General features: G+C 36.2%; 1 protein-coding gene across 2 annotated transcripts in view; it reads left to right on the top strand.

Moving 5' to 3' along the window:
* Positions 1–27,052, top strand: part of TMEM117 (transmembrane protein 117) — a 531,055-nt gene that overhangs the window by 304,147 nt on the left and 199,856 nt on the right. For both annotated transcript variants that reach the window (XM_060113376.1, XM_060113377.1), the window contains one exon: positions 21,547–21,644. In XM_060113376.1, coding sequence (XP_059969359.1) covers positions 21,547–21,644 — 98 coding nt within the window. The remainder of the gene's footprint in view (positions 1–21,546; positions 21,645–27,052) is intronic.

Below are 27,052 nucleotides of genomic sequence, written 5' to 3'. Positions count from 1 at the left end.
GTCTCAGTAGTGGTTCTCTGGTGGGCTGAAGGAATTATTACCCTATCTTTATTTAATTAATTTATTTATTTAACATCTTTGTTGGAGTATAATTGCTTTACAATGGTGTGTCAGTTTCTGCTTTAGAACAAAGTGAATCAGCTATACATATACATATATCCCCATATCCCCTCCCTCTTGCGTCTCCCTCCCACCCTCCCTATCCCACCCCTCTAGGTGGTCACAAAGCACCGAGCTGATCTCCCTGGGCTATGTGGCTGCTTCCCACTAGCTATCTATTTTACATTTGGTAGTGTATATATGTCCATGCCACTCTCTCACTTCATCCCAGCTTACCTTCCCACTCCCTGTGTACTCTGTCTTTAAACATGGCTAACGTTCTCTTCAGGAGCGATTTGAATGGAGAGAACCTGGGCATATGTAGAAAATAATCTTACATTAAACCAGCAGTAATTTTATATTTAAACATCCTCCTTAATTAATTCTGAAGGCAGTCAAGTTTTCTAGTACATATTAGTTTCTTGCACAGATTGACTCTCACTAGGGAGGCTTCTTAAAGCTATTTAATGCATATGTGTTTTTTAATTGTATCCAGACTTTTATATGTTTGTATTTATTTTCCCCATATCAGTTTAATCCAGATGGACAGAAGTAAATAGGAAAAAATATCAAGGTCATTATGATCTTGAATATTTTCTCTGATTCCTATGATTTGTATGTTAGTCAAAGCAAACTTCTCATTTTTCTATTTTTCAGAAGTATATTATTTTGTGTTATATGCTATAAGAGGAATTTTGACTATGTGTAGTTTCTCCTATTATGCCCTTTAGAGAGAATGCTGTTAACCTAATATTTCTTTTTAAATTAATCATTTATCAAATATTTGAAAGTCCCTGAAGAGCAAGGGCCATATATTTTCAATGTTTGGCCCTCAGTAATGTTTTTTGAAATAATATAATGTGCCGAAGGAAGTGTGGGGCATTCAGGTTGAATACATTGGGATCTGTAACCTAGACGTGCTCACAATCTAATGGGGGAAATGGGTACATTGTATTTGTGCTGGGTCTTGAGTCATAAATAGAATTAAACCAAAGAAGTGAGTAGCTTCTCAGGCAAAGTACTATGTCCTAATGTTTGAAGATCAATCATCTACTGCCCTTAACTAATCCCATTTGACCATCAGTATTTGCTTTTTGAGAGAGCTGCTTTATGTAAGGGGTGCAAGTATACACATATTGAGCAGAGAGATGCTTTTTAAGATCCTAACTGACTCATATGGAGCTCTAACCAATGATTTACTTAGTATTGATCTATCCACTAGGTCTAAGGAAGAATCAATATAGCCAGCTTTCTATTTCAACAGGCAGCTGATGAAATTAAATCCTTGCTTTTAGGTGGCTCTGAGAATAGTTTAAGAAATGAAGTAAAAGGATCCAACCTGGTGTTTGGGGGAGGAACTTGCACATAGTGCCTCTTTTGGAACAAATTTGAAAGAGGGATGTAAAATACAGTAAAATAGGGGCACCTCATGAAGCAGGAAGGCATACATCCAGCCCTCAAAGATCACATTAAATTACTTGGACAATGTGAGCTACTTACATCTCCATATCTGATTTTACTTCTTCCTGATTTGGGCTCCTCTTTTAGGCCTGTGGTTCTGTTTTCTCTTTCAGTAACTTTAGTCATCTTCCATTTGAGCATCTAATAAACGACTTTGGCTTTACTTTTCTGCTGACCCTTTGCTCTTAATCCTGATTCATTTTTCCTTATTGTTTTTCTGGTACTGGTTTTTCGTCTTACTACATCTTAATTCGTAACCCCTTCAAGGACCCCTTAACTTGGTAAAGAGAATCTGAGAGTAATGGCAGATTATCATGGTTTCTAGAGCAACTCAGCCCTAATTGTGCCATTCCTAGTGGCCAGAGGGCCAAAGAACTCATCAGGTACCAGTTAATTCTTGACTCTTGTCTTCAGAGGTCATTGGATGAAGAAAGGAGGCCAGCAGACTTGAATGATGAGCCTCCTTGCTCCTGCTTCTCTGTGGTTAGCATCTTCCACCTGCTCTCCATTTTGCTCAAATGCCACCTTCTCAATGAAGCCCAAGTACAATTGCAATCATCCCCATCTTCTGCTACTGCTTCCCCCTGGCATGACCATCTGTCTTACCATGCTCATGTTTTTCTCTTTTCCATGTCACTTATTGCCTTATAATATACTATGTAATGTATTTATGTTTATTGTTTAAAGTTAGTTTCTCCTTCTACAATGTTAATACCATAATTTTTGTTTGTTTTCATTGATGTAGCCCAAGAATCTAAAATAGTGCTTTAGCACATTGATAATTCTTAATGAATTAAGAATTCATAATAGAATAAGTGAGTGAGTGATTCCCATGTCCAATTCGTTGCCATAATTAGGAATGGATTTATTTTGCATTCTTAATACTTATTTCAAATATCTATTTGCTGGGAATCTTTCTTTCAGTCAAGTGCTATTGCAGAAAATGGTATTTTTCTGTATTGTATGAAAGGATTACTTATCGCTGTGAAAAATATATAAAGGTTTGTGAGAATGGTTTTGATAAGCTAGAGACGCTAAAAGAATGTTAGATTTTCTTCTGTACAATAGTATATTCTGAGACATAAAAGTATTTACCTTAGGTTCATGTTATCATAAGCATGAATTTATTAACTTGTTTGTAATATACAAAAGGATATGACAGCATGATATACCTGAAAGAAAAAATAATATATTGTCTTGTTACTCCTTAGAACAACAAAAAAAATCTCAGCAACCTGCAATGCTTAAACATCTCTTTTGTAAAAGGGAAAGGGAAAAAGTTTCAGAAACTTTAAATAGGCAAAGAAAAGCAGTAATGTGTTGCTCTTCTTCAAACTTAAAGGAAACAACTTAGAAGTGGTATCAAAATTAACTTCTCTGCATCACTATAAGGGGATGTAGAAGTGATTTTAGAAAAATTAGATTTATTTTATGAATAAAAATCCAGAGTTTAAATCATTTCTTCTAAATTCTTGGAGCTATGTGCTAGATGAGATGGCTGAAAATGTGTGAAATTCTGGGGTTACATGCAACCGAGCATGATTTTCTGACAGAGCTTCATAGACCTATGCCAAAATAAGCTTCATAGACCTATGCCTATGCCTGATTAAATTGCTCAATTAAAGGAATAGAGATGACAAACAGGACTAGCTCTACACCAAGCATTGATCCACACCAGCTGTGCACACAGTGTGAACTGTAGAAGTGTCCAGCTAGGGAAAGTAATAATAATGAAAATGGCCACTCAAAATACAGAATTTAATGAAATAGGCAACCCACTTTCATGATATTCTAATATCATGAAATTTAATTTAACTTAACATGAAACATTCTTGTTTGTTGATTTTCTTGAGCTATTAAACCAGATATAGAGCAAAGATATTGTCTCTTAAAATCGTGGTTCTCAAAAAAAGGATGTATAGAAAATCATTTGTAGGACTTTGGAAAAAATACTGAGATCTGGATTCAAACAAATGGGGTCCAATTGCCCTGGGGTAAGACTCAGCAACTAAGTTATAGGAATGTTACTTAGGTGATTCTGATGCCTGTTGTGGCTTCTACCAGAAAGAGAATTCATTTACTAGATAAATCTGTAGATAAATGAAAGGAACAGATTGAGTAAGAAACCGATGATAAATAATTGTTTCAGTTACATATGCCCGAGATTTATAACACTTTATCCACAATTCCAAAATCTCAAAAGCTTTGAAAGCCAAAAAAAAAAAAAAAAAAAAAAAAAAGATTTTACAACTCACTTCATGGCAAAATCTACCCTGCCTTCATTTTTGGCAAAACCAGATCTGAACTGACACAAGGCTCTTTGTGCTCTTTATTTACCCTGACACTTGTGAAGACTCACGTGTTTTGTTACAGAAATATGAATATGTTTTATTGTGGAAGTGTTACCTCCTAAACCTATGTCTACTATGTCCCCCTTCTAGAATCTGAAGAATTCTAAATCCTAAAATGTATCTGGCCCCAGTAAATTTTATTTTATTTTATTTTATTTTATTATTTATTATTTTTTTTTTATTTTATTTTTTTGCTGTACGCGGGCCTCTCACTGCTGTGGCCTCTCCCGTTGCGGAGCACAGGCTCCGGACACACAGGCTCCGCGGCCATGGCTCGCGCCAGTAAATTTTAGATAAGTGTTGGTAGACTTGTAATGGCTTCAACTGACATTTTGTTTTGTCCTGTATCGAACTGATTTGAGATTTTCTACTGACTGGTTATAAACTCCTTGAAGGCAGGGACTCTGATATGCTTGCTTTGTTCAATAATGACCTTACATATTGGATCATTTAATAGTATTTTCTGCTCCAGGCCTATATTAGTCAAGGCTCACCAGAAAAACAGAACCAATAAGAGATATAGATAGATATAAATATAGATTTAGGTATAGATATAGATTAGGTATAGATATATGTATATATATGAGGATATTTATTATAGGAATTGGTTCCTGGGATTTTGGAGGCCAAGAAATCCCATGATCTGCCATCTGCGAGCTGGAGAGCCAGGAAAGCTAGTATAATTCAGTCTGAGTCCAAGGGCCTAAGAGTAGAGGTTCGTTGATATAAGTCCAAGTCCAAAGGACTTTGAGAACATGGAGTCCAATGGTATAAGTCCCAGTCCGAGTCCTGAAGGCCCAAGAACCAGGAGCGCTGATGTCCAAGGACAGGGGAAGATGGATGTCCCAGCAGGAGCAAAAAGAACAAATTCACCTTTCCTCCACTTTTTGGTCTATTCAGGGTCTCCATGGATTGGATGATGCCCCTAAGTCCAAGGGCTATCTTCTTTACTTAGTCTACCAATTCAAATATTAATCTCTTCTGGAAGCACTCTCACAGACACACTCATAAATAATGTTTCATCAGGTATCTGGGCATCCCTTAGCCCAATCAAGGTAACACATAAAATTAACCACCACAAGGCCCACAGCAATCTTGTGAGGGACACAGGGCTTATCATCCCCATTATAAGGATGAACAACCTGAAACAAGTCAATGAACTATCATAGAGCTTAGTGGAGGTCACGAGGTTAGTGGTCAGTGAGTATTTAGTAAATTGACCATTGCTTTAAATTGAGTTGAAGTAGCAACTCATTTTTTTCCCATAAGTAAAGAAGTACTTTAGTGTGTGGTGGTTCAAAAACCTTTAAAAGAAAAATATTTAATAAATGCTTATAAAATATGTAAACATTTTCCAAATCATGTGATAAAATATAGAGTCAATGGATGCACATTTTATTTGTGTATTTATGATCGGAATAAGCTTTACACATAAAGAGCAATGTATAAGGGTAAGATTGACACTAAATTGTGGCTCTAAGATGTTTCTTTCTAATTTTTCAGATTTAATGCAGTAATCACACCCCTTTGTATACCATTGCCTCAAATAATAATTTCAATCTTAGCGGAGTAGACCAGTAGTAGGGGAATTGGGTTTGGGATAAAACTGTAAAGGATAATCTCATGTCAACCTCATTCCCACTCCCGCAGTAGAGTCTTCAGTAGCAGAGCCAGGGGGCCACACATAGCATCCAAGGTCCTCTGCATCTGAAGCTTGGCCCTTGGTTTCCTGCTCTGACTGTCTCTTAGGACATACTGGATGCTCAGTGTTTTCAGTCTTTTCTAAAGGGGGTTGTCATATTCCAAATGTAAATGTCAGTAAGGGAAGAGGATTAAGAGCAAGATGGCCTACTTTGGCTGTAAATGCTAAATTGCTCTGTGCATGTCATGAAACTCCTCTCTGCCTGCTTCACCATTTGTTAAATGAAGATTTTCAATTGGTGATAAATTATTTGTTGGAATGAAATATCGATAATATTAATGAAGTAGACACAGAGCACACTGGCTCATAGCTTGGACTTTGGAATCGGGCATACTGGCATTTATTCTGCATCTTGGTTCTGTCACACTCTGACCTTGGACCAGTTATCAAGCCTCCTCTGCTCCCAAAACTGGGAACACAGTAATGCCTAGATCATGGAGAAAATGCATGTGAATTTGCTATCAATAAACATGTGTTAAACTCCCAAAGATATAAAGTGAAAACTTGATTAGCATCTACTCTGCTTCAGATTAAGGTAGAAATGAGTTATGTGTGGGGAGGGGAGGCATTTCTCAAGTGCACCCAGCTTTGTACTTGTAGACTGGAAAACAAAACAGAGGACCTATGAGTTTATTTGGCTATGCACCTTTGAAAATTATTGAATATCTTTATTCATTCTAGAATTAATTATTTCTAGACATTAATCTAGCCTTTCTAGGATTAATGATGAAAACTTGGTATCTTTGTTAAAACATCATGTTCTGTACACTGCTAAAGTGAGCGTGATAGAAAGGGTGTGGAAAAATTGGACTGTTACTGGGATTATGGTGAACTAGATAACTGGGGAAAAGCAAAAACAATAACAAAATCAACCACCTTCCAATAACAAACACCTTGACTATATTCATATTTTTAAATCAAACAAATAGAAAATAAAAATAGCAATCTTTTCAAAACCATGGTCTTTTTCTTTTGGGAAAATAAAGGATATCCTTACAGACCAAAAGTAAAATATGAATCAAACCCAGATAGTTAAGGAGAGGGACAGTGACTGGCCTGAGGGCATCTGCCCATTGTAGTGACTTAGAGCTCTTTTTTTTTTTTTTTTTTTTTGTGGTATGCGGGTTTCTCACTGTTGTGGCCTCTCCCGTTGCGGAGCACAGGCTCCGGACACGCAGGCTCAGTGGCCATGGCTCACGGGCCCAGCTGCTCCGCGGCATGTGGGATCCTCCCGGACCGGGGCACAGAGCCACGTCCCCTGCATCGGCAGGCGGACTCTCAACCACTGCGCCACCAGGGAAGCCCTAGAGCTCTTTTTTTTATACTCATGTGAGGAAAAGAAGACAAAACTGAGGGTCCAGACGAGATGTACTGTCAAATTAGAAACAGTCAACAAAAAGCCAGAAACCTGGAAAAACTTCATTCTCAGTGAGAAAGTTGACTGGTAAAAATTTGCCCTAAATAAGGAAGCACCTTAGAAACTTGGCTGCCTTGTCATGGGTTCTGAAGAGAGAAGAAAATGAAGTCTCCCCTGAGAATTTATAACTATAAATTGTCCCCCAAGTGGGTGGATGGCCAAAATTCTCACTCCCTGTGGGTTCATAAACTTTACACTAAGAATTTATTTTAAAGTGATCCCAGGTTGGAAGTTTACTTTGCCCCTTCACAGAACCAAGCATGAATTCTCTCTGAGGGAACATGTTAACAAACATGTCCTTAAAATATCTCCATAAATAAAATGCCAATAAACATGACTGTATAATCAAAAATTACAAAAGACACAATAAGTATCATGAGTAACAGCAGTAAATACAACTAGCAGAAACAGACCCACACAGATTTTAGTTTTTATAGAATGTTCTATATAGCACATAAAAATGTATTTTCAAATAATATATTCAAATGAATAAAGAAGGAATTGAAAAAATAACTAAGGAATGAAAGACTGGGTAATTTGAAAATGACCCAAACAGAACTTTTAGGAATAAAAATACATAATGATTGAAATGAAAAATTATTTGTTGGGTTAAAGAGCATATTAGACAAAGATAGATAATTATTAAACTATGAAATACATCTGAAATATAGTTTTCTATAGTGATGTACAGAGAAATAGAAAATATTTAAAAGAAAGTAAGAGACATGAAGTGACAAGTTCTTATGTGCATCTAATCAAAATTCCAGAAGGTGGAAATAGGATGGGGTGAAGCAATATTTGAAGGAAAAAAAAAAAGCTTAGATTTTACAAATTTTCAGCTTCCAGAATCACAACAAATTCAAATAGGAAAAAAATTCCATCCCTAGACAGTGAGTGTGAAACTACATATCATCAAAGGAAAAATAACCTTAAAAGTAACAAGAAAACAGGGGCTTCCCTGGTGGCGCAGTGGTTGAGAGTCTGCCTGCCGATGCAGAGGACGCGGGTTCGTGCCCCGGTCCGGGAGGATCCCACATGCTGCTGGGCGGCTGGGCCCGTGAGCCATGGCCACTGAGCCTGCACGTCCGGAGCCTGTGCTCCGCAACAGGAGAGGCCACAACAGTGAGAGGCCCGCGTACCACACACACACACAAAAAAGGTAACAAGAAAACAAAACAAGTTACCTATAAGGAAATGAAAGATTGACGATTTCTAACCAGCAACAAAAGAGGCCAGGAGAATATCTTCCATATGTTTAAAGAAAATTTTCTTAGAACAGTAAAGCCCATAAAAACTCTTGTGTAACAATAACAGCCAAGTAGAAATTTTCAGAAAAAAGTAAAACAAACTTTATCTTTTCACACTCACTAAAGAAACTTCTCAAGGCAACATTACAATGAAGATATAAGAATAATGATTCTAAAAAGGCAATCTGAGATGCTACAAGAGATTTGTGGACAAAAAATGTTTAAGATGCTTTTAAATATAAGCAAAAAAATGACTGTGAAAAGTTAACCATAATGACTTATTTGTTAAAAATAAGCAGGTGGTAATAAAAGCCAGATGGAACTAAAATTCTAGACAAATTTGCATGTAAGTTGGGAAGGGGTGATCAGAATTCAGTCACTGTAAGTTCTTTGAATTGTTTGGGAGTAGAGTAGTGATACTGATTAACTAGATTTTACTAATTCATGTATACCGAGTAAAATTTCTAGGACAAATTCCTAGTAAATAGAAATAAATACTATAGCATCGAAATCAATACAGAAGAAAGAAAGAAATGAAGTGCAAATAAAAACTCAATCAATCTGAAAGAAGGCAAAAATGAAGGAAAAAAAGAAAAGTTGAAGCAATAGAGGTAAAAAATGAAGTGGTAGAAATAAATTATATTAGTAAGCACAGCTGATGTAACTTTCTTCTTAAAAGACAGAGATGGACAGATTAGCTTAAAGCAATTTTAAACTATATGCTGTATATTAGTTTTCTGTTGCTACATAACAAATTATCACAAATTTAGCATCTCAACACAAAACCCATTCATTAGCTTACAGTCCTGTAGGTCAGAAGTCTGCATGAGCTCCACTGGGCTCTCTGTTTCAGATCTCAGAAGTCTGAAATCAAAGTTTTGACCATTCTGGGCTCTTACCTGGAGAGTCTGGGGAAGAATCCCCTTCCAAACTCATTCAGCTTGTTGGCAGAATTCACTGGATCAATTAGGCAAGGGTCATTTGAGATCATTCTTCGAATTCTGCCTGCCACATGCTGTTTTCAAGACTCATGCCCCAAATATAAAGAAAAAGAAATTTTGAAAGTAAAGGAATGGAAAATAGGTACTAGAGGAACACTATCCAAAATAAAATTGATGTAGTTACATTGATAGCAAGCAAAATAGATCTTTGGAAGAGAAAATAAAGCATTTTTAGGGTTAAAGAGAGTTAACCACTGGTTAAAATGAATTCACCAGGGAGGTGTAACAATTTTAAACTAATATTATATGCTCTTTGATATAGATACAGTTTTAATCATTTTAATTAAAACATCATATTAGCATGGAATGAAGAACACTCTAGGACCCAGCCCTACCTATCTCTTCAGTCTTGTCTTTAGCACTCACAAACTCAGAAAGATTTCCCCCAATCTCCTCCCACATACCAGACTATTTCTCACTGCCTGGAATTTCTTTTCAACTTGCTTCACCTGGTTAATTTTTTTCCATCTAAAAAATTAACTCAGCTACTATACCTGCCCTCTCCAGTGGGATGGACTAAATGTACATTTTCTGCGTATCTCCCTGTAAGTGTCTATTTTACAGCTCATGAGCGAATCTTGGAATTTGTTTTGTTTTGTTTTTTTGCGGTACGCGGGCCTCTCACTGTTGTGGCCTCTCCTGTTGCGGAGCACAGGCTCCAGACACACAGGCTCAGTGGCCATGGCTCATGGGCCCAGCCGCTCCGCGGCATGTGGGACCTTCCCGGACCGGTTCACAAACCCGTGTCCCCTGCATCGGCAGGCGGACTCTCAACCACTGCGCCACCAGGGAAGCCCAAAACTTCTTGAATATGTAGATGTCTGTGATATATTAACAAAACGACAGAAAACATATTGATTAAAGCAACTTCCTAGGTTTAATTTTTAAAATATGCTCTAAAACCAATATTTTACTTGTATTTGAAATGAAAATATTTAGCTTTACTTTTAGACACTGAATGCTGAAATAATAATCCCACTGCGAAGATACATATTTAGGATACTGCTTTTGAATTCTGAGCTTGCTATTATGTCACCCAAACATTTAGTCCATAGTGTTATAATTATATCAGACACCAATATAACATAGAAATAACGCTTAAATTTATATGGTATGTTACTTGGTGGTTGCCTTACTTGATAATCTCTCAAATTTTGAAAACAGAACAAATGTGGTTATGTCAGATGGTTGATTTATCAGTCTTTTCTTGAACTTGCTATTTACTAGCAGTAGGAATGTCAAGCCAATTCTTTTCAACCCACTGGCCTATAGATTTGGATTTGTCACCTTTCAGAGTTGACTGAAACATTTTAATAAATATCATGCAAGCAATATGGCAGGTTACATAGTGGTGCTGGGTCTGGGAGACTGAGCCAACTCCATTGGTTCTGTCATTAAAGCTAGCATGTTTTAGGCATTTCACTCAGAAACTGGAATGCTGAGATCTTTAAAATGAGATTTATTTTCCCTTTAAGGAGATGTTTGCCCTTTCTGTGTTCTAAGGCTGCTTGGTGAATAATGGTTCTTATAATCACATTTCTGAAAGCATCTTTTATATGTCTTTCTATTGGCCCTCCATTCATATGTACAGTCACAAAGCTACCATATTAAGGCCTATTTTATATAATTAATTTCTCTAGTAGCAATCTCTTATCTATGTTAACAAAATAAGGAAAGTATGGATGATGAAAACTGCTTATTCCTTCAAGCCACAAAACAAAAATAAATGCTTAACCATGTAATATTAAGCTACTATCATTTGATAATTTAGCCACTCATAGGGAATAACATGGCAGAAGATAGTCTAAATACTTTTCTGCTGGCTTCTTGTTCAGCAAGATCAGTAATAATTCTAGCTCTTTTCATTTATTCTATACTATAATTCAAAGTGCTAGACAGCAAATTGTACTGGGGCACATTGTATTTATTCTGCATCTGTTAAAACACTATTTGAAACCCTGCAGACCTTGCCTTTTAGATTGTGTATATTTCTGTATTCAGGTAAGTCAGATATCTTCTTCTAAATGATTCTATATACTGAAACATGCCCAATCATCTCCTTACTTAATAATAAAACAGTCCATGACTCTTTGTAAATCAGTAGGGATCCAGCAATAAGGTGCAATATATCACAAAAGCCGTATAGGCTATCAATGGAGATAATAAGCAGTTGCATTAATATTCATGCCTTATGAAATCCTGGTTGTACTTCTAAAAAGCTGTACAATACATCCCAGGTTTAATGTTCACCAGTAGATGTTTGCCAGTGATTTTCAGATATTTCTTGTAGCAATTCATTCAAGGTATCCCTAGGTAATTTAGGAAAATTTCATCCATATTTTCCATTTATTTAATTGTATACTCAGCTAATGTACCTCAGTGAGTATGCATAATCCTTTCTGGTTGGCCATTGGCTCTTTCTTTGACTCAGCTGGAAGTGCTGTTCTGTAAGACTGACTGTATGTGTGTGTCCGTGTATGTGGTATGGTGTGTGTAGTGGGGGTCAGGTGGCAGTGATAGGAGAAAAACTACATGCGTTGTCCTGTACAGTACAGTATTTCCATAGTGTCAAAGAAGTGCATTTAGACTTTGTTTCCATATAGAGTGACCTAAGAAGGAGGATAAGAAAATAATGCTATGCTACAAGGAATGCAAAGATACCAATAAAACAGGACCACTATGTAAAGATGCACAGGCTGGGTACTGTCCAAGTCCAGAGGCCACCACACACTACCCCCGAGAGTTATACAATGTATCAACACCACAAAAAGGGCATATGAAAGTGTACTACTGTTCAGTCTTTAAAATAGGGGATTGCTATGTGTCCTTATTTAGTTCATCTATAAATAAATTCATAATAAAGCAAATATATTATGCACATGGATAATGTGAGTAGCACGTATCTTAGACTTCATATCCTTGTTTGAAATTGTATTTGATTTCTTTATTTTTCCAGACATTGATAAAGACCACTTCTACCTCTTTTGGAATCTTAACTGTATACCTCCTGTGTCTTCCTACCTTTCCAAGAGGTGAAGGGGTGAGGTTGGGAGAAAAAGGAATAGTCTACCATCCATGTACTACACTCCTACCACCACTACTGCTACTGACGCTATTAGCACCATCTTCACCACTAATTACTGGAGAGGCTTTAAACAGAGAATTCTGAAAGAGTTCTTTGGACTAATACTATTTATCCTAGCCTTCCCCACTGGTCTGTTCTGCATTCCATGCTCCTCTTGATTCCCTTTGTTTACTCATTCATCCAGTTATCCTTTTATTCATTCATTCAATAAATGTTTACTGAGACCCTATAGTATACTAGATAGAATGCTAGAGGATGGGGACAGAGTGTGAAAAAAATATACAAAATCTCTGCAATCATGGAGCTTATATTCTGATAATGAATAGGTTTGCAGGGTTAATTCAACCACTTTAAATCTTTTGCATTTTACAGAGTCTCCCTTTACATTCAGGATATTGTTGCTAGAGCTGGGAGCTTTTACTTCCTCCCTATTTTGTATGAAGGGTTTATACCACATCAGCTTTTTTTTAAAATTTCAATTAACACTTTTATTTTGAGATAACTGAGTCATGTGCTATTGTAAGAAATACTACAGAGAAATCCCATACACACATTATCCAGATTCCCCCACTGTTACTTCATAGTACGGTATCACAGCTAGGATATTGACATTGGCACAATCCACCAGTTTTATACAGATTTCTCAAGTTTTACTAGTACTTATTTGTATGTGTGTATGTGTGTGTGTGTTTAGTTTTATACCATTTTATCACATATGTATGTTTGTGTATCCATCACCACAGTTAGGATACAGAACAATTCCATCACCACAGGGATCCCTCATGCTGCCTTATACAACCATATTCACACCCCCGGCCTTTGCCACACCTTATTTCCTAACCCCTGGCAACCTCTAATCTGTTCTCTAGTTCAAAAGTTTTGTCTTTTCAAAACATAATCTAAATAGATTTTAAAAGTACATGACCTTTTGGATTGACTTTTTTTACACTCACCATAATTCTCGCAATTCATACAAATTGTTGTATGTGTCAGTACTTTGCTCTTTTTCATTGCTAAGTACTATTCCATGACACAGATGTATAACCATGTATTTATCCACCAACTGAAGGATATCTAGATTGTTTCCAGTTTGGGGCTATTTTTAATAAAGATGACATGAACATTTGTGTACAGATGTTGGTGTTATCATACATTTATTTTTATCTAGGAAAAATGCCCAAGGGTGCAACTGTTGGACTGTGTTGAAATTGATGTATAGTTTCATAACAAACTGCCAAACTGTTTTCCAGAGTTTCTGTAACATTTCACTCTCCTAGAATATATGGGAGATATTCTCCCACAATTTCTCCACACCTTCATCTTCATTTGGTGTTGTTACTGTTTTTCATTTTAGTCACTTAGGTAGGTTTTGTCTTTATATAATATTAGCCTTTGGTGCATGGAACTAGAGTTTCAAGAATACATTGACGTTTCCTTGACAATCTCTTAGGAGTATCTCAGTTCATTTGAAGACTTTTGCACTGCCGTTTGGTGATGAGAATATGTTTGTATCAGAAGATGCCAAGATTCCATAACAAAAAAGTTAGGATCTCAAAGTAGACCTGAGAAAAAAATCACAAAGAACTCTCTATTTGTCATGATGATGTCAAGTTTGCTATTGTTGTGACCGTTCCGTAGAAGTAGGATGGACCCCATCTCAAATTTGTTCAAGTGTTGACAGTGATGATGCCACACTTGCACCAACAGAGTTTGAAAAGGTTTATTCCTTCCATAATGAAGGTTTTCAGAGAGCATGGTAGCTCCCAAACAGGGTGAAAAATGGCTTGAAGGAGTCAGAAAAAGAGACTGACATGGGGTTTTTATGGTGGATTTGGGGTGGCTCTGGAGTGAGAATTCCTGCTCGTGGTTTGGACTTCCTGCTGATGCCAAGGGAAGGAGTACTAGGGTTTTCTCATCAACTTACCCAGATGTGGGGCAAAAGGAGAAGAGTGGATGGTGAAGCGTAAAAGTAGTCAGCAGTCAAATATCAAAAAAAAAATGGAGTCAGACTTCTTACTATAATTTTGATGACATTGGGAAGAATTGGGGGACATATGGATGCAGCATGAACAAGGACTTTCCATCAATCTGCTTAGAAGCATAGAAGTAAAATGAACAATTTAAAGAAATACTGGAGCCCTGCTCACCATCTTTTCTTCCTCTCCAGCTTAAGTGCTGACATTTCCTGGTTTGTGACCAATGACTTATTACTCACTGTCATGCTCATGTTATTTATAATGATAAGCAATCTCTCCTCTTGGCCTGGGTATGTGAAGATTCACTCATTTTGATATTGGCTTTGGCTATTGGTAAATCAGTGTGCCCTGAACCATAATTCTTTGGGCAGCTAAAGCCCTCAAAAGTAAAGTTTGCTATTACAAATTAAAGGAACTTTGTAACTTCCCATCCTGTCCCTGAATGAACACTATAGGGAATTTCAAAACACCTGCCAAAATATGGGTTTGCTTGGTATTGAAAATTTGGCATTAATTGCTTATTCATGTTTCGTAAGTGCCAATTACTGGCTTATAATTCCATCTAAAGAATTTTGTACAATTAATGTGTACCTGTGATATGCCTCAATGAAATCTAAATAAAAGTGGCATCAATAAAGTCAGGAAAATAATATTGCAGCTGTGGGGCAGTACATTACTAATAATCTCAATTTACTTTCTTAACTGGACAAGGAACTAAAAACAAACAAACAAAACAAATCTTGGTCATAGTAACAATTATATAAGGACCTTTATCCAAGTGTTTTAAAAGTAATTGTAGAAATCCATGAAAATCATCCATTGCTGATGGCATATTTTGATCTAATTTTCATGAGTTGGAAGACACTATTAAATTGAGAAGGTATTAGCACTATTATCTTTAAGAGATGAAAATTATAAATGCTCTTACAGAATACTTATCATTCCATTAACTAAACACTTTTTCAAAATTCACTTATATAATAAATATAGGTAGCCAGATAACCTAATTAAATTTTTATATTACACATATGCTGAATATGAAGCAAAGCTTTTCTTCAGAATATTCTCTCAGAAAATCTGAAATTACCTTATGTTCAAATACCTACATAATCTCATATTACGTTTCATTATTTTACTTTGAATAAAGTTGTATTTGGGGAAGGCATTAATCTAAAACAGTGTTAAATAAAAACTAGCTTTGAATGCTATTTAGGTCAACTGATGAATACCATTAAAACAAGGAGACAAGTATATCACAGATGTAGTAATTATTTTTGATGGTATGGCCTCAAAATTGCCCAGAATACCTGTCCTCATGAATAAGGCTTTTAATTATCATTTTAAGTAACAATACAGAATTTCCATTTTAAAATAGGAAGATTTGGGCAATGAACTAAAAGGGTGTGGAATATAAGTGTCAGAGATTCTAACTTTATCTGATTCTAACTAAATCACATCTCTAAATCAGAAGCATGATCTATGATGGAGGGTTGCCAAATGTAGTAACTGTCAACTATGTTTCATGACAATGCTAAGAGGACATATGGTGACTACAGATTTCAGGCCAAGTTGGCAAAGAACAGTTCTCCAAAGTAGGTGGCCCTCCCTGAAAGCCTGGAATAATGGGGATGGGGTGTTCTGACTGGGAGTGGGCCCAGTCACCCCTCAACGTGAGCCTCTTGCAGAATGCTAGTCCAGGGAAAACCTCACATCATTCAGAAGGCGATCCATTCCAAAGGAACCAGTATGAGAATTTTGTCATTAAGAATAAAAGAGAGGAGGAAAATAACAAGAAAATCCAATAACAGGTGAAGAACCCTCCACCAGAAAAATGATACCACAAGCCAGAGGAAAATTTTGATAAAAATATCCCAGTGAATTAAAAAATTAGTGAAATCATTGTCTTTATAAAATAAGGTTTCAAAGCAAAGATACAAGAATTTAGAGAGGATGGTGTGAGACAGTAGAAGGTGAAACAAGAGATGGTAGGCTCAGGAAAGGAATGCAGAAGAGAAAAATGTAGAGAAAAAAAGGTCAAATTGGAATCTCCACAAACATTAGTCAACACAACCAAAATCATAGTAAGGGATATGATATGACTGAGTGGGTGAAATTAAAAGTTAAAAAGAGGTGTAGACATAGAAAACAGAAAAAAAAACAGAATCTGCATAATTGTGTCTCTAAAACATAGAACTGGGCTTCCCTGGTGGCACAGTGGTTGAGAGTCCGCCTGCCGATGCAGGGGACACGGGTTCGTGCCCCGGTCCGGGAAGATCCCACATGCCGCGGAGCAGCTGGGCCCGTGAGCCATGGCCGCTGAGCCTGCACGTTCGGAGCCTGTGCGTCCGGAGCCTGTGCTCCACAACGGGAGAGGCCACAACAGTGAGAGGCCCGCGTACTGCAAAAAAAAAAATAAATAAATAAATAAAATAAATAAAAAATAGAACTAAAAAAATGGATAAGTAAAGTAATGGTTAAGTATTCCCAAAAGACTTAATAGAATAAAGAAACATGTGAATCTTTAGACTTAAAGGGCAAATTGTGCCTAGAAAAGTGACAGACAACAATCAATAAACTTAGCAAAATTATTACACTAAAAAAAAAAAAAAAGAGAGAGAATACTGTGGGCATCCAAGCAATTAAAAAATCAATTCACCTGTAAAGATGGAAAAAAAAATTTTCTGGTTCCAGTTTTCTGATACTGCTCCTTGGCATCACTCAACAGTGTTAAGAAAGTAAAACAATGCCTTCAATTCTAAGGAAAACAATTGTGATTCAGTAACTTTATACTCAGCCTAATTGTTGGTCAGGTGTAAAGAAAATAAACAATTTGGTTGTAGGCTGCACTGTTTTCACAAATCTTCCGGAAGAATGTGTTATAGAGAAAAGTTCAGGCATTGGAAGTAGTGGAAAAACTCCAGCGGTAGTACTGGAAAAGATTGTTGAGGCAATTTGAACTAAGGTCAAAAGAAATGCATGGCTTCTGATTATAGACCAGAATATAGAGGTATTCTCAAACCATAACAACATAGAAATGATATGTGGTGTAAAAAAGTATAATATTCTGAAGTTCACATCTTTTATAGATGAGGGGAAAAGGTATCATTTAAGATGATAAATAAAATACGGACTTAATATATTCAGAGAGTCAAAAAGTTAATAGGAAAAATAATATAATAAGTACAATAGGGTGATGGAGGTGGAGAAGGCAGAGGGAGAAGAAGCAGAAAAATAATTTTGTCAATGCTCATACTAGGGAATAAGTAAAATCAAAAGAAATAATAAAATACATCTATTAAATGAAGTTTAATTATAAAGATAATAATCAGGAATAATAGAAACCTTTTATATTAAGTAAAATGCACATAAGAATGTAGGATAGAAGACAAAAAAAGGAGAAACTATTTAAATAGTTTTACAGGTAGTGATGTAAATATAATAATGTTCAAGATATATTGTTAAAGAGAGAAAAGTTGTAAAAGAGCATTGCAAAATTGTATGTGTATGTTTGTTCATTAATATCCTTAATGTATATGCTCGTGTATTAATGGCATAGCACTTATTTCTCTTAAATGATACTCCACTGTATAATAGCTATCTCAAGAGAGGCACTATGTAGCTACTGTTATTGTTATTATGTTATGACCCTGTATCCTAATAAATCAGTATTTTTTATTAATATCACATGCTTAACATAAAACTATATGTAGTACCTACATGTGAGTACCTACATGTACAGTCGGGCTAAGAAAATAAGACTGGAAAAATTGGAGAATGGTACAAGATGCAAATTAATTCTCAGTTATGTTACACAAATCTATGAAACCTTCTTAGATTATTGCAACCTTTGGTTGCTGACCTCCCTTCCCTTTGATTTTTCACAGCAATTTAATCTGTAATGTATTTTAACATTGTACTGTATCTTTGTCATTTTCTAATGGTTCAATATATGATAGTTTTGTCTTTATGGAAGAGATGAGACTGATTGTCAATCCCTTTGACTCCAAATCCAGTTATTCAACACAGTCACAGGAAGCAGAATGATAGACATCAACAATAAACATCTATAATTATTATAACACCTGCTAACATGTATTGTGTGCCCATAGATGATGAATAAGAAACTGAGACACAGAGTGGTTGATTACTTTACCCGAAATCAAAAAATAGTAAGAGACAAAACTTGGATTAGAAGCCAGGGAGGCTGGCCCCAGAACTGGTGCACATAACAGTACATTAGAAGTGTGACCCTGCTCACTAACTTCTCTTTCTACATGGGTGAAAGGCAGGATATAATGACTTATTTTATAAACTTGTTACAACAATTATTAAGAAGAGTACGTCTAAGAGCTTTGTAATCCATGAAGCTCTCTAGCAAATGCAAGATATTACCGATGCCATTGTATCTTCTTGCTGCTCTTGTTACCACCATGTCATATAGGCTCAATTCACAGAGGAGCAAAGTTTTCACTTAGATTTCTGTAGAGATCACTTGCTTTTACGATCATTTACTGACTTTTAAATCTCAACATGCATGTTCTTGCTCAGATTATACTATACTGAAGCCCCAAAATAAGCTTATATTCTACTGAGAAAGACTACCAACAAGGCATAATGTGATAAGGGGCATAATGGAGTTCTGAGTTTTGTGCAAAGACCTAGTAGAGAGGAAAGGAGAAGGGAAGGACTGTGAGACTCAAAGAGTTAGACAAATGTCTCCCAGCTTAGAAAGAAAGACCAGCAATTTCAAATTCTAATAATCTTCCCTGGAGTGAATCATCAACAAGTTTCACATTGTATTTATGCTACACAGCAATATTTTTGCACTGTGCTCAGTCCCCCCTTTCCTGCATCTATTCCCACAAAGACTGTCCTTGACCAACACCAGAAATGAATTTGATTTCTCTAATGCAGAAGGTAATTGGATTTTTCTTTATTGAATGCATCCCTTTAATGACTGTCTCTGCTCCTGCCAATTTAGCTGCAAGTGACCTGACACTGATCTGATGATATGACTTAAAGAGATGGAGCTGGGAGTGAAAAAGACCAGCTGTCTGGCATCAGAAAAAATGTTTTTTGCCTCATCTTGCTATTTTCCTGAGAAAATCCTTTGTCCTTGAATGTCATTTTTACAAAAAGTGATAATCGGTCATATAGCAGCAGATTGCTTCCTTCTAGAAAATATGATAAGTATTTCCCAGAAATTCAAAGGATCGTGAGAGATTACTGCAAACAACTATATTCCAATAAAATGGACAACCTGGAAGAAATGGACAAATTCTTAGAAAAGCACAACATTCCAAGACAACCAGGAAGAAATCGAAAATATAAACAGACTAATCACAAGCACTGAAATTGAAACTGTGATTAAAAATCTTCCAACAAGCAAAAGCCCAGGACCAGATGGCTTCTCAGGCAAATTCTATCAAACATTTAGAAGAGCTAACATCCATCCTTCTCAAACTCTTCCAAATTATAGCAGAGGGAGGAAGACTTCCAAACTCATTCTACGAGGCCACCATCACCCTGATACCAAAACCAGACAAAGGTGCCACACACACACAAAAAAAAACTACAGGCCAATATCACTGATGAACATAGATGCAAAAATCCTCAACAAGATACTAGCAAACAGAATCCAGCAGCACATTAAAAGGATCATACACTGTGATCAAGTGGGGTTTATCCAAGGAATGCAAGGATTCTTCCATATATGCAACACAATCAACGTGATACACCATATTAACAAATTGAAGGAGAAAAAACATATGATAATCTCAATAGATGGAGAAAAAACTTTTGACAAAATTGAACACCCATTTATGATAAAAACCCTCCAGAAAGTAAGCATAGAGGGAACTCACCTCAACATAATAAATGACAAACCCACATCCAACATTATTCTTAATGGTGAAAAAATGAAACCATTTCCACTAAGATCAGGAACAAGACAAGGTTGCCCACTCTCACCACTATTATTCAACATAGTTTTGGAAGTTTTAGCCACAGCAATCAGAGGAAAAAAAGAAATAAAAAGAATCCAAATTGGAAAAGAAGTAAAGCTGTCACTGTTTGCAGATGACATGATACTATACATAGAGAATCCTGAAGATGCTACCAGAAAACTACCAGAGCCAATCAATGAATTTGGTAAAGTAGCAGGATACAAAATTAATGCACAGAAATCTCTGGCATTCCTATACACTAATGATGAAAAATCTGAAAGAGAAATTAAGGAAACACTCCCATTTACCATTGCAACAAAAAGAGTCAAATACCTAGGAATAAACCTTCCTAAGGAGACAAAAGACCTGTATGTAGAAAACTATAAGAAACTGATGAAAGAAATTAAAGATGATACAAACAGATGGAGAGATGTACCATGTTCTTGGATTGAAAGAATCAACATTGTGAAAATGACTCTACTACCCAAAGCAATCTACAGATTAAATGCAATCCCTATCGAACTACCAATGGCATTTTTCACAGAACTAGAACAAAACATTTCACAGTTTGTATGGAAACACAAAAGACCCTGAATAGCCAAAGCAATCTTGAGAAAGAAAAACGGAGCTGGAAGAATCAGGCTCCCACTGTTGGAGGGAATGGTGAAAACATCACAGTGGTTATGTGACTTTACCCAAGACGGACAGGATTTGTGCACCTGAGAAAAAGAGGTGGAACATTTTTGGAACAATACTGGATAATTAGAATAATATGCCATAAAAAGGGTTCATGTCTTATATCTCACACATCACTGAAGGGAAAAAGGGAGAGAAAGGAAGGTAATATTTTGACTAGTGACATAGGTAAAAATCTAGACACATCAGGAAATGTTTGAATTTTGGAGTTTCTGATTTAGACAAACTTAAAAAGAATATGACATTTTATTTATTATGTTTTTGTTTCTATGGAGAAGTTAATAATATCTTAAAGATGCCTCCTTGGATAAAGTAATCTTGATTTTTTTTAAAAAAATCACTATTTGATACGTTGAACAGCCTTAAATATGCTCATTCATTATGTGAAGTCAAATGAACCATTAAAACTTTTAACTGAAGTATATTCTTCTAATTTTATCTTTGCATATATTCTAATGTTAAAATACATACATATTTTATTCTTAGCAAAATGTGAATTATATACATATTTAAACCTGAATGGAAGATTTCTGAAAGTGCTAAATAAGTTTCTTCCATTGCTTCAGGTCACTGATATGATGCTTCAGGACAAGCCCTATCCTGATTGGGGAAAATCTGCAAGAGCTTTCTGGAAGAAAGGAAACGTTAGGATTATTTTATTCTGGTAAGAGATTGTTTCATTTATTGACATGCGTCTTGCCTCATTCACAAGGACTTGAGGTGGATTTAGTTTTCTTTAGATATGTAAAATTCTATCTAGAGAGGCACTTCTAGTGGACACTGTGCTCCTTTAAAATGATGAAAACCTTTATTCTATTTATCAATTAATATCTGCTTACACAGTGTTGCATATACACATTTACAAGAGATACATTTACTAATATAGTAAAGCAAATAAGATTTTACCAGAGGTAAGTAGGTTTTTGAGTCAGCAAAAATAAGCTATAAGTTTCATCAATGGAATCGGGTATAAAAATGTCCCCAGTAAGTACTGAATTTCCAGTGTATTTGACAGGATATAATTTTGCTTTGAAGAAATCATACAGTGAAGGAACCTCTTTACAGACCACATCTGGCTCATTGGCACTTCTCTTTGTACCAATAATTTCCTTTAGCTCTCCAGCCCAATCATTGCAATTAAAAAACAATCCATGTCTTATGGAACTTTGTTTTTTGTGGAGTCAACATTATATATGTATATTTGAAGAAGCTTAGACAGAAATGGTAGGAATATAGAGACAGCAAGAAGGGCACTTCCACCAGGCCGTGTGACAGTGATTCAACCCAATGTATGAAAAGTTATCTACATTAACACCCAGAAGCCTTGTAATTGATGATGACTTGTACTTCATAAATTGCATTCTGTTCACCTGCCTTTCAAAATGAAAAAAAAAAAGTCTGTTTATTCTTGGATCTAACTCTGAGGGTTGATTTTTTTTCATGTACAAGCTACAAAAATCATGGTCACTAAGTACTTGGGGGAAAATATACACTCTAAGCTATCTTTGTGCTTTAGCACTATTACTAAATGTTGCTTCAGATATATGACATTTTGAACTCAATTAATAGCAAGTAAACAAAAAGTAGATTTTTCAATAATGATGTAAAAATGAATATGATTTTGTAGATGTTTATTCACAACTTGCTTCTGAGTCAAGTGTGGCCTATTTTATGGCACATTTAACCTTCATATTGTTTCCTGTTTGTAAGCTCCTCATGTAGCTTGACTAAATAATATGTAATATAATAATTTTAGCAAGTATTCTTTGAAGATATGTTTTGCTCCAGGCACTATGCTAAGAACTTACTCATTTAATCCTGATAACCCTGTAAGTAAGTGCTATTATTATAAGCATAGGTCTCTGACTTCAGGGCCTCAGTTATTAAGCATTACATTAGACTGTCTCTAGAAAAACAAAGGATACATCGGTGTGCAAATTCCAAATGATTATACTTAATCCTTGTTTCGATAATAGTGCTAAATAAGAACGTGAGATTCTGGGAAATCATTCTACCCTATAGAATTCTGTACAGGGGTTTTAAGAATCATAATTTAAAAGGAGATAAACTCTAATATAAAAAGTCTTTATGGACTATCTCTCTTTTAAAATATCTACTTACTATGTTTGCAGATATTTTGTATTATTTAATGTATCTTCAAAAGAAGCCCATTGATTATTTTTCAGTGTGGCCAGTTACCAAGGTCACACATATATCATTTGCAAAAATGAGCCATGCATATCTGAATGCCTCTATTATTGTTGTCATTAGCTACTCTTAGTTGCAATTGTTGTTTCAGAGAAGAGGAATCCATACTAGATTTCTCCTTAATCATCTTAGTACATTTTCCTTGAACGTTATTACTCAAATCTATGTATTACCAATCTCTTTTTATACAAGTGTGTTTATTTTTGACATATGTGATAACACAGTCCCAATGGATAATCTAAAGCATATTTTGAATGTTGTAAAATAATTTAATTAGTCACTGACAAATAGATAATATTCTTAAATGGAGAGCAAAACTAAAATTCACACTTATTCTTGTAGTAATTGTTTCTGTAAAATTATTGATTATTAGGTAATATATTTGAGAGATGATTTTTATTGTTATATTTCAGAAGTAATATTTCAAATCATGGAGAGCATAAAACAACTGGAGGAAAATTTAAATGCTGCTTTGAACATATTTTTTCTTATTTTATCCATTACATACTGTTAGATTATCTTGACAACAGTATTCATGGTTTTAAAAAAGAAAAATCTGATGCAAAATGTTGAATATGGAAATTATGTGGGAAGCAAAAAATCTCCCTTTTTGTTCATACTTTTCAGATAAAAAGGATTTAGCAAGTGTAAAGGGCATTTGCTTTTTAGCTCTAGGAGATAAAAATACAGAAATCATTGGCAAGGTTTTAAATGAAATAAATGATAGTATTTACATACTATGTGTCACCCACTCAAAAAGAGGTATTTTCTTTTGGTTTTACCCTAGTTAAAGAGAGACATATTAGTGTAATAAATCTGTGGTGAAGAAATTTTGCAAAGGAAAGCTTTTATATGTTGCAATGTGATTATGAGTTTAAACAGTACAACATGCAATTTTGTTGTGGTAAACTTACCTTTACCTAAGTGTAGCTGCTTTAACTCACAAATGCCTGTCAGAAACTATTTCATTTGCAACTGTGTGGCTAGGTTCTTTCTGATTCTTAGTGATAGATATCTCTACATTGGAAAGAATGGTTCCTATTTCTTTCTGTAATTGTGCAAAGATGAGTCTGCTATAACACATGGGCATCTATGTCTGGGAGGAGACTAAATTGTGGTTGATTTGAAAATACTAAATGGGAAAGGGCAGACTATTTATAGAACTTCCCTTCCAAAGCCCCATTCTTTTGTTAATTAAAAAGAATAAAAATTTAAAATCAAAATCCTAGGTTAATGCCACATACTGTTCTATTTTCCAGAGGGGCTACCAGTACCCATTTTCACTCACCTGTGTCTGAAGTAAATGTATACATAAACATAGACATAAAAAAAATAAGTAGTATGATATTTATATTAGCTTCTATCTCCCCACTTTATTTACTCCCTACAGACACAAATTATATGCTTTTGAGGGGAAGCATCTTGGGATATTTCCCAAAGGCTCAACTTTCTAAAAAATAAGGAAGACACTCTTCTGTGATTAGTCGGGGAATTGGTGGAGGAAGGAGTTTGTAGAGCTCGTGGTCATTAGGGCTTCCCGGATACTTCAATTCCTTGCCTTGGAGACACACGAGAGGTTTGCACCTTTCTGCCCCCCTCTGATCACATGACTTGCTTAGACCAGTTAAAATGTGAGTGAAAGAGGCTTGTGTCACCTCTAGGTAGAAGCATTTAATTGCCAGTGAGAAGCACTGAAAGGGGCTCCTTTCTAGGTAGCCACTGTGGAAGTTTGTGTCTAGCTGGAGCACTTGTCATTCAGGTTCCCTGAATGACCTGGATAAGCCCAGCATCCTTTACAACACATGTAGTGTGAGCGAGGAATATACCTCTGCAAATGGTAAGCCATTGAAGGCTGGAAAGATAGTAATACAGGTATTATAGTGGCAAATCATTTGGTAAAAACTGTGGTCTGTGATTACTTAGATGCCTGGAAATTGGAAAACATACTGCATTGCTGTGTGCATCTGTGTACAACTGTCCACTTCCATTCCACTCTGTTGCACAGAGAAAGTTATGTGGGTTTTTTTTTGATGATTAATATATTTATATTTATTTTTTTAAAGTGCTTTATCTAGTGCTTTCATGGTTTGGGTGGGCATCTTTTGATCATGATTAGCTTTATTCTTCAGTGAGAAACAAATGAGCTGCTGCTGGTTTTCCTGCTTTGAGTATCATGGTTATTATTCAAGTCTAACAAGGTTGTTTAACTTTGACCATTCAAGAGCTAATCAAGAAACAATTACTGTCTTTTTTTTAAATGGGGAAACTTTTTTTATTTTTGTTTTTTTAACATCTTTATTGGAGTATAATTGCTTTACAATGGTGTGTTAGTTTCTGCTTTAGAACAAAGTGAACCAGCTATACATATACATATATCTCCATATCTCTTCCATCTCGCAACTCCCTCCCTCCCACCCACCCTATCCCACCCTTCTAGTGGTCACAAAGCACCAAGCTGATCTCCCTGTGCTATGTGGCTGCTTCCCACTAGCTACCTATTTTACATTTGGTGGTGTATATATGTCCATGCCACTCTCTCACTTTGTCCCAGCTTACCCTTCCCCCTCCCCGTATCCTCAAGTCCATTCTCTAGTAGGTCTGAGTCTTTATTCCCATCCTGCCCCTAGGTTCTTCAGAACCTTTTTTTTTTTTTTTTTTTTTTTAGATTCCATGTATATGTGTTAGCATACGGTATTTGTTTTTCTCTTTCTGACTTACTTCACTCTGTATGACATACTCTAAGTCCATCCACCTCACTAAAAATAACTCAATTTCGTTTCTTTTTATGGCTGAGTAATATTCCATTGTATATATGTGCCACATCTTCTTTATCCATTCATCTGTTGATGGACACTTCAGTTGCTTCCATGTCCTGGCTATTGTAAATAGAGATGCAATGAACATTGTTTCATATGACTCTTTTTTTGCATCATGTTTCACATGTCTCTTTTTGAATTATGGTTTTCTCAGGGTATATGCCCAGTAGTGGGATTGCTGGGTCGTATGGTAGTTCTATTTTTAGTTATTTCTTTTTTTTTTTTTTTGCTGTACGCGGGCCTCCCACTGTTGTGGCCTCTCCCATTGCGGAGCACAGGCTCCGGACGCGCAGGCCCAGCGGACACGGCCCACGGGCCCAGCCGCTCCGCGCCATGTGGGATCTTCCCGGACCGGGGCACGAACCCACGTCCCCTGCATCGGCAGGCGGACTCTCAACCACTGCGCCACCAGGGAAGCCCTATTTTTAGTTTTTTAAGGAACCTCCATACTGTTCTCCATAGTGGCTATATCAATTTACATTCCCACCAACAGTGCAGGAGTGTTCCCTTTTCTCCACACCCTCTCCAGCCTTTATTGTTTCTAGATTTTTTGATGATGGCCATTCTGACTGGTGTGAGGTGATATCTCATTGTAGTTTTTTTTTTTTTTTTTTTTGCGGTATGCGGGCCTCTCACTGTTGTGGCCTCCCCCGTTGCGGAGCACAGGCTCCGGACGCGCAGGCTCCGGACGCGCAGGCTCAGCGGCCATGGCTCATGGGCCCAGCCGCTCCGCGGCATATGGGATCCTCCCAGACCGGGGCACGAACCCGTATCCCCTGCATCGGCAGGCGGACTCTCAACCACTTGCGCCACCAGGGAGGCCCCTCATTGTAGTTTTGATTTGCCTTTCTCTAGTGATTAGTGATGTTGAGCATTCCTTCATGTGTTAGTTGGCAATCTGTATATCTTCTTTGGAGATATGTCTATTTAGATCTTCTGCGCATTTTTGGATTGGATTGTTTGTTTTTTTCATATTGAGCTGCATGAGCTGCTTGTAAATTTTGAAGATATTTTTTTGCTTTATAACAAATTTAATCACTTATACATA

Source organism: Mesoplodon densirostris, chromosome 11 (assembly GCF_025265405.1).
Source record: "Mesoplodon densirostris isolate mMesDen1 chromosome 11, mMesDen1 primary haplotype, whole genome shotgun sequence".
In the NCBI taxonomy this organism is placed as follows: Eukaryota; Metazoa; Chordata; class Mammalia; order Artiodactyla; family Ziphiidae; genus Mesoplodon; species Mesoplodon densirostris.
Note: the sequence above shows the minus strand (reverse complement) of the source record. Positions and strands in the feature narration are given on the sequence as shown.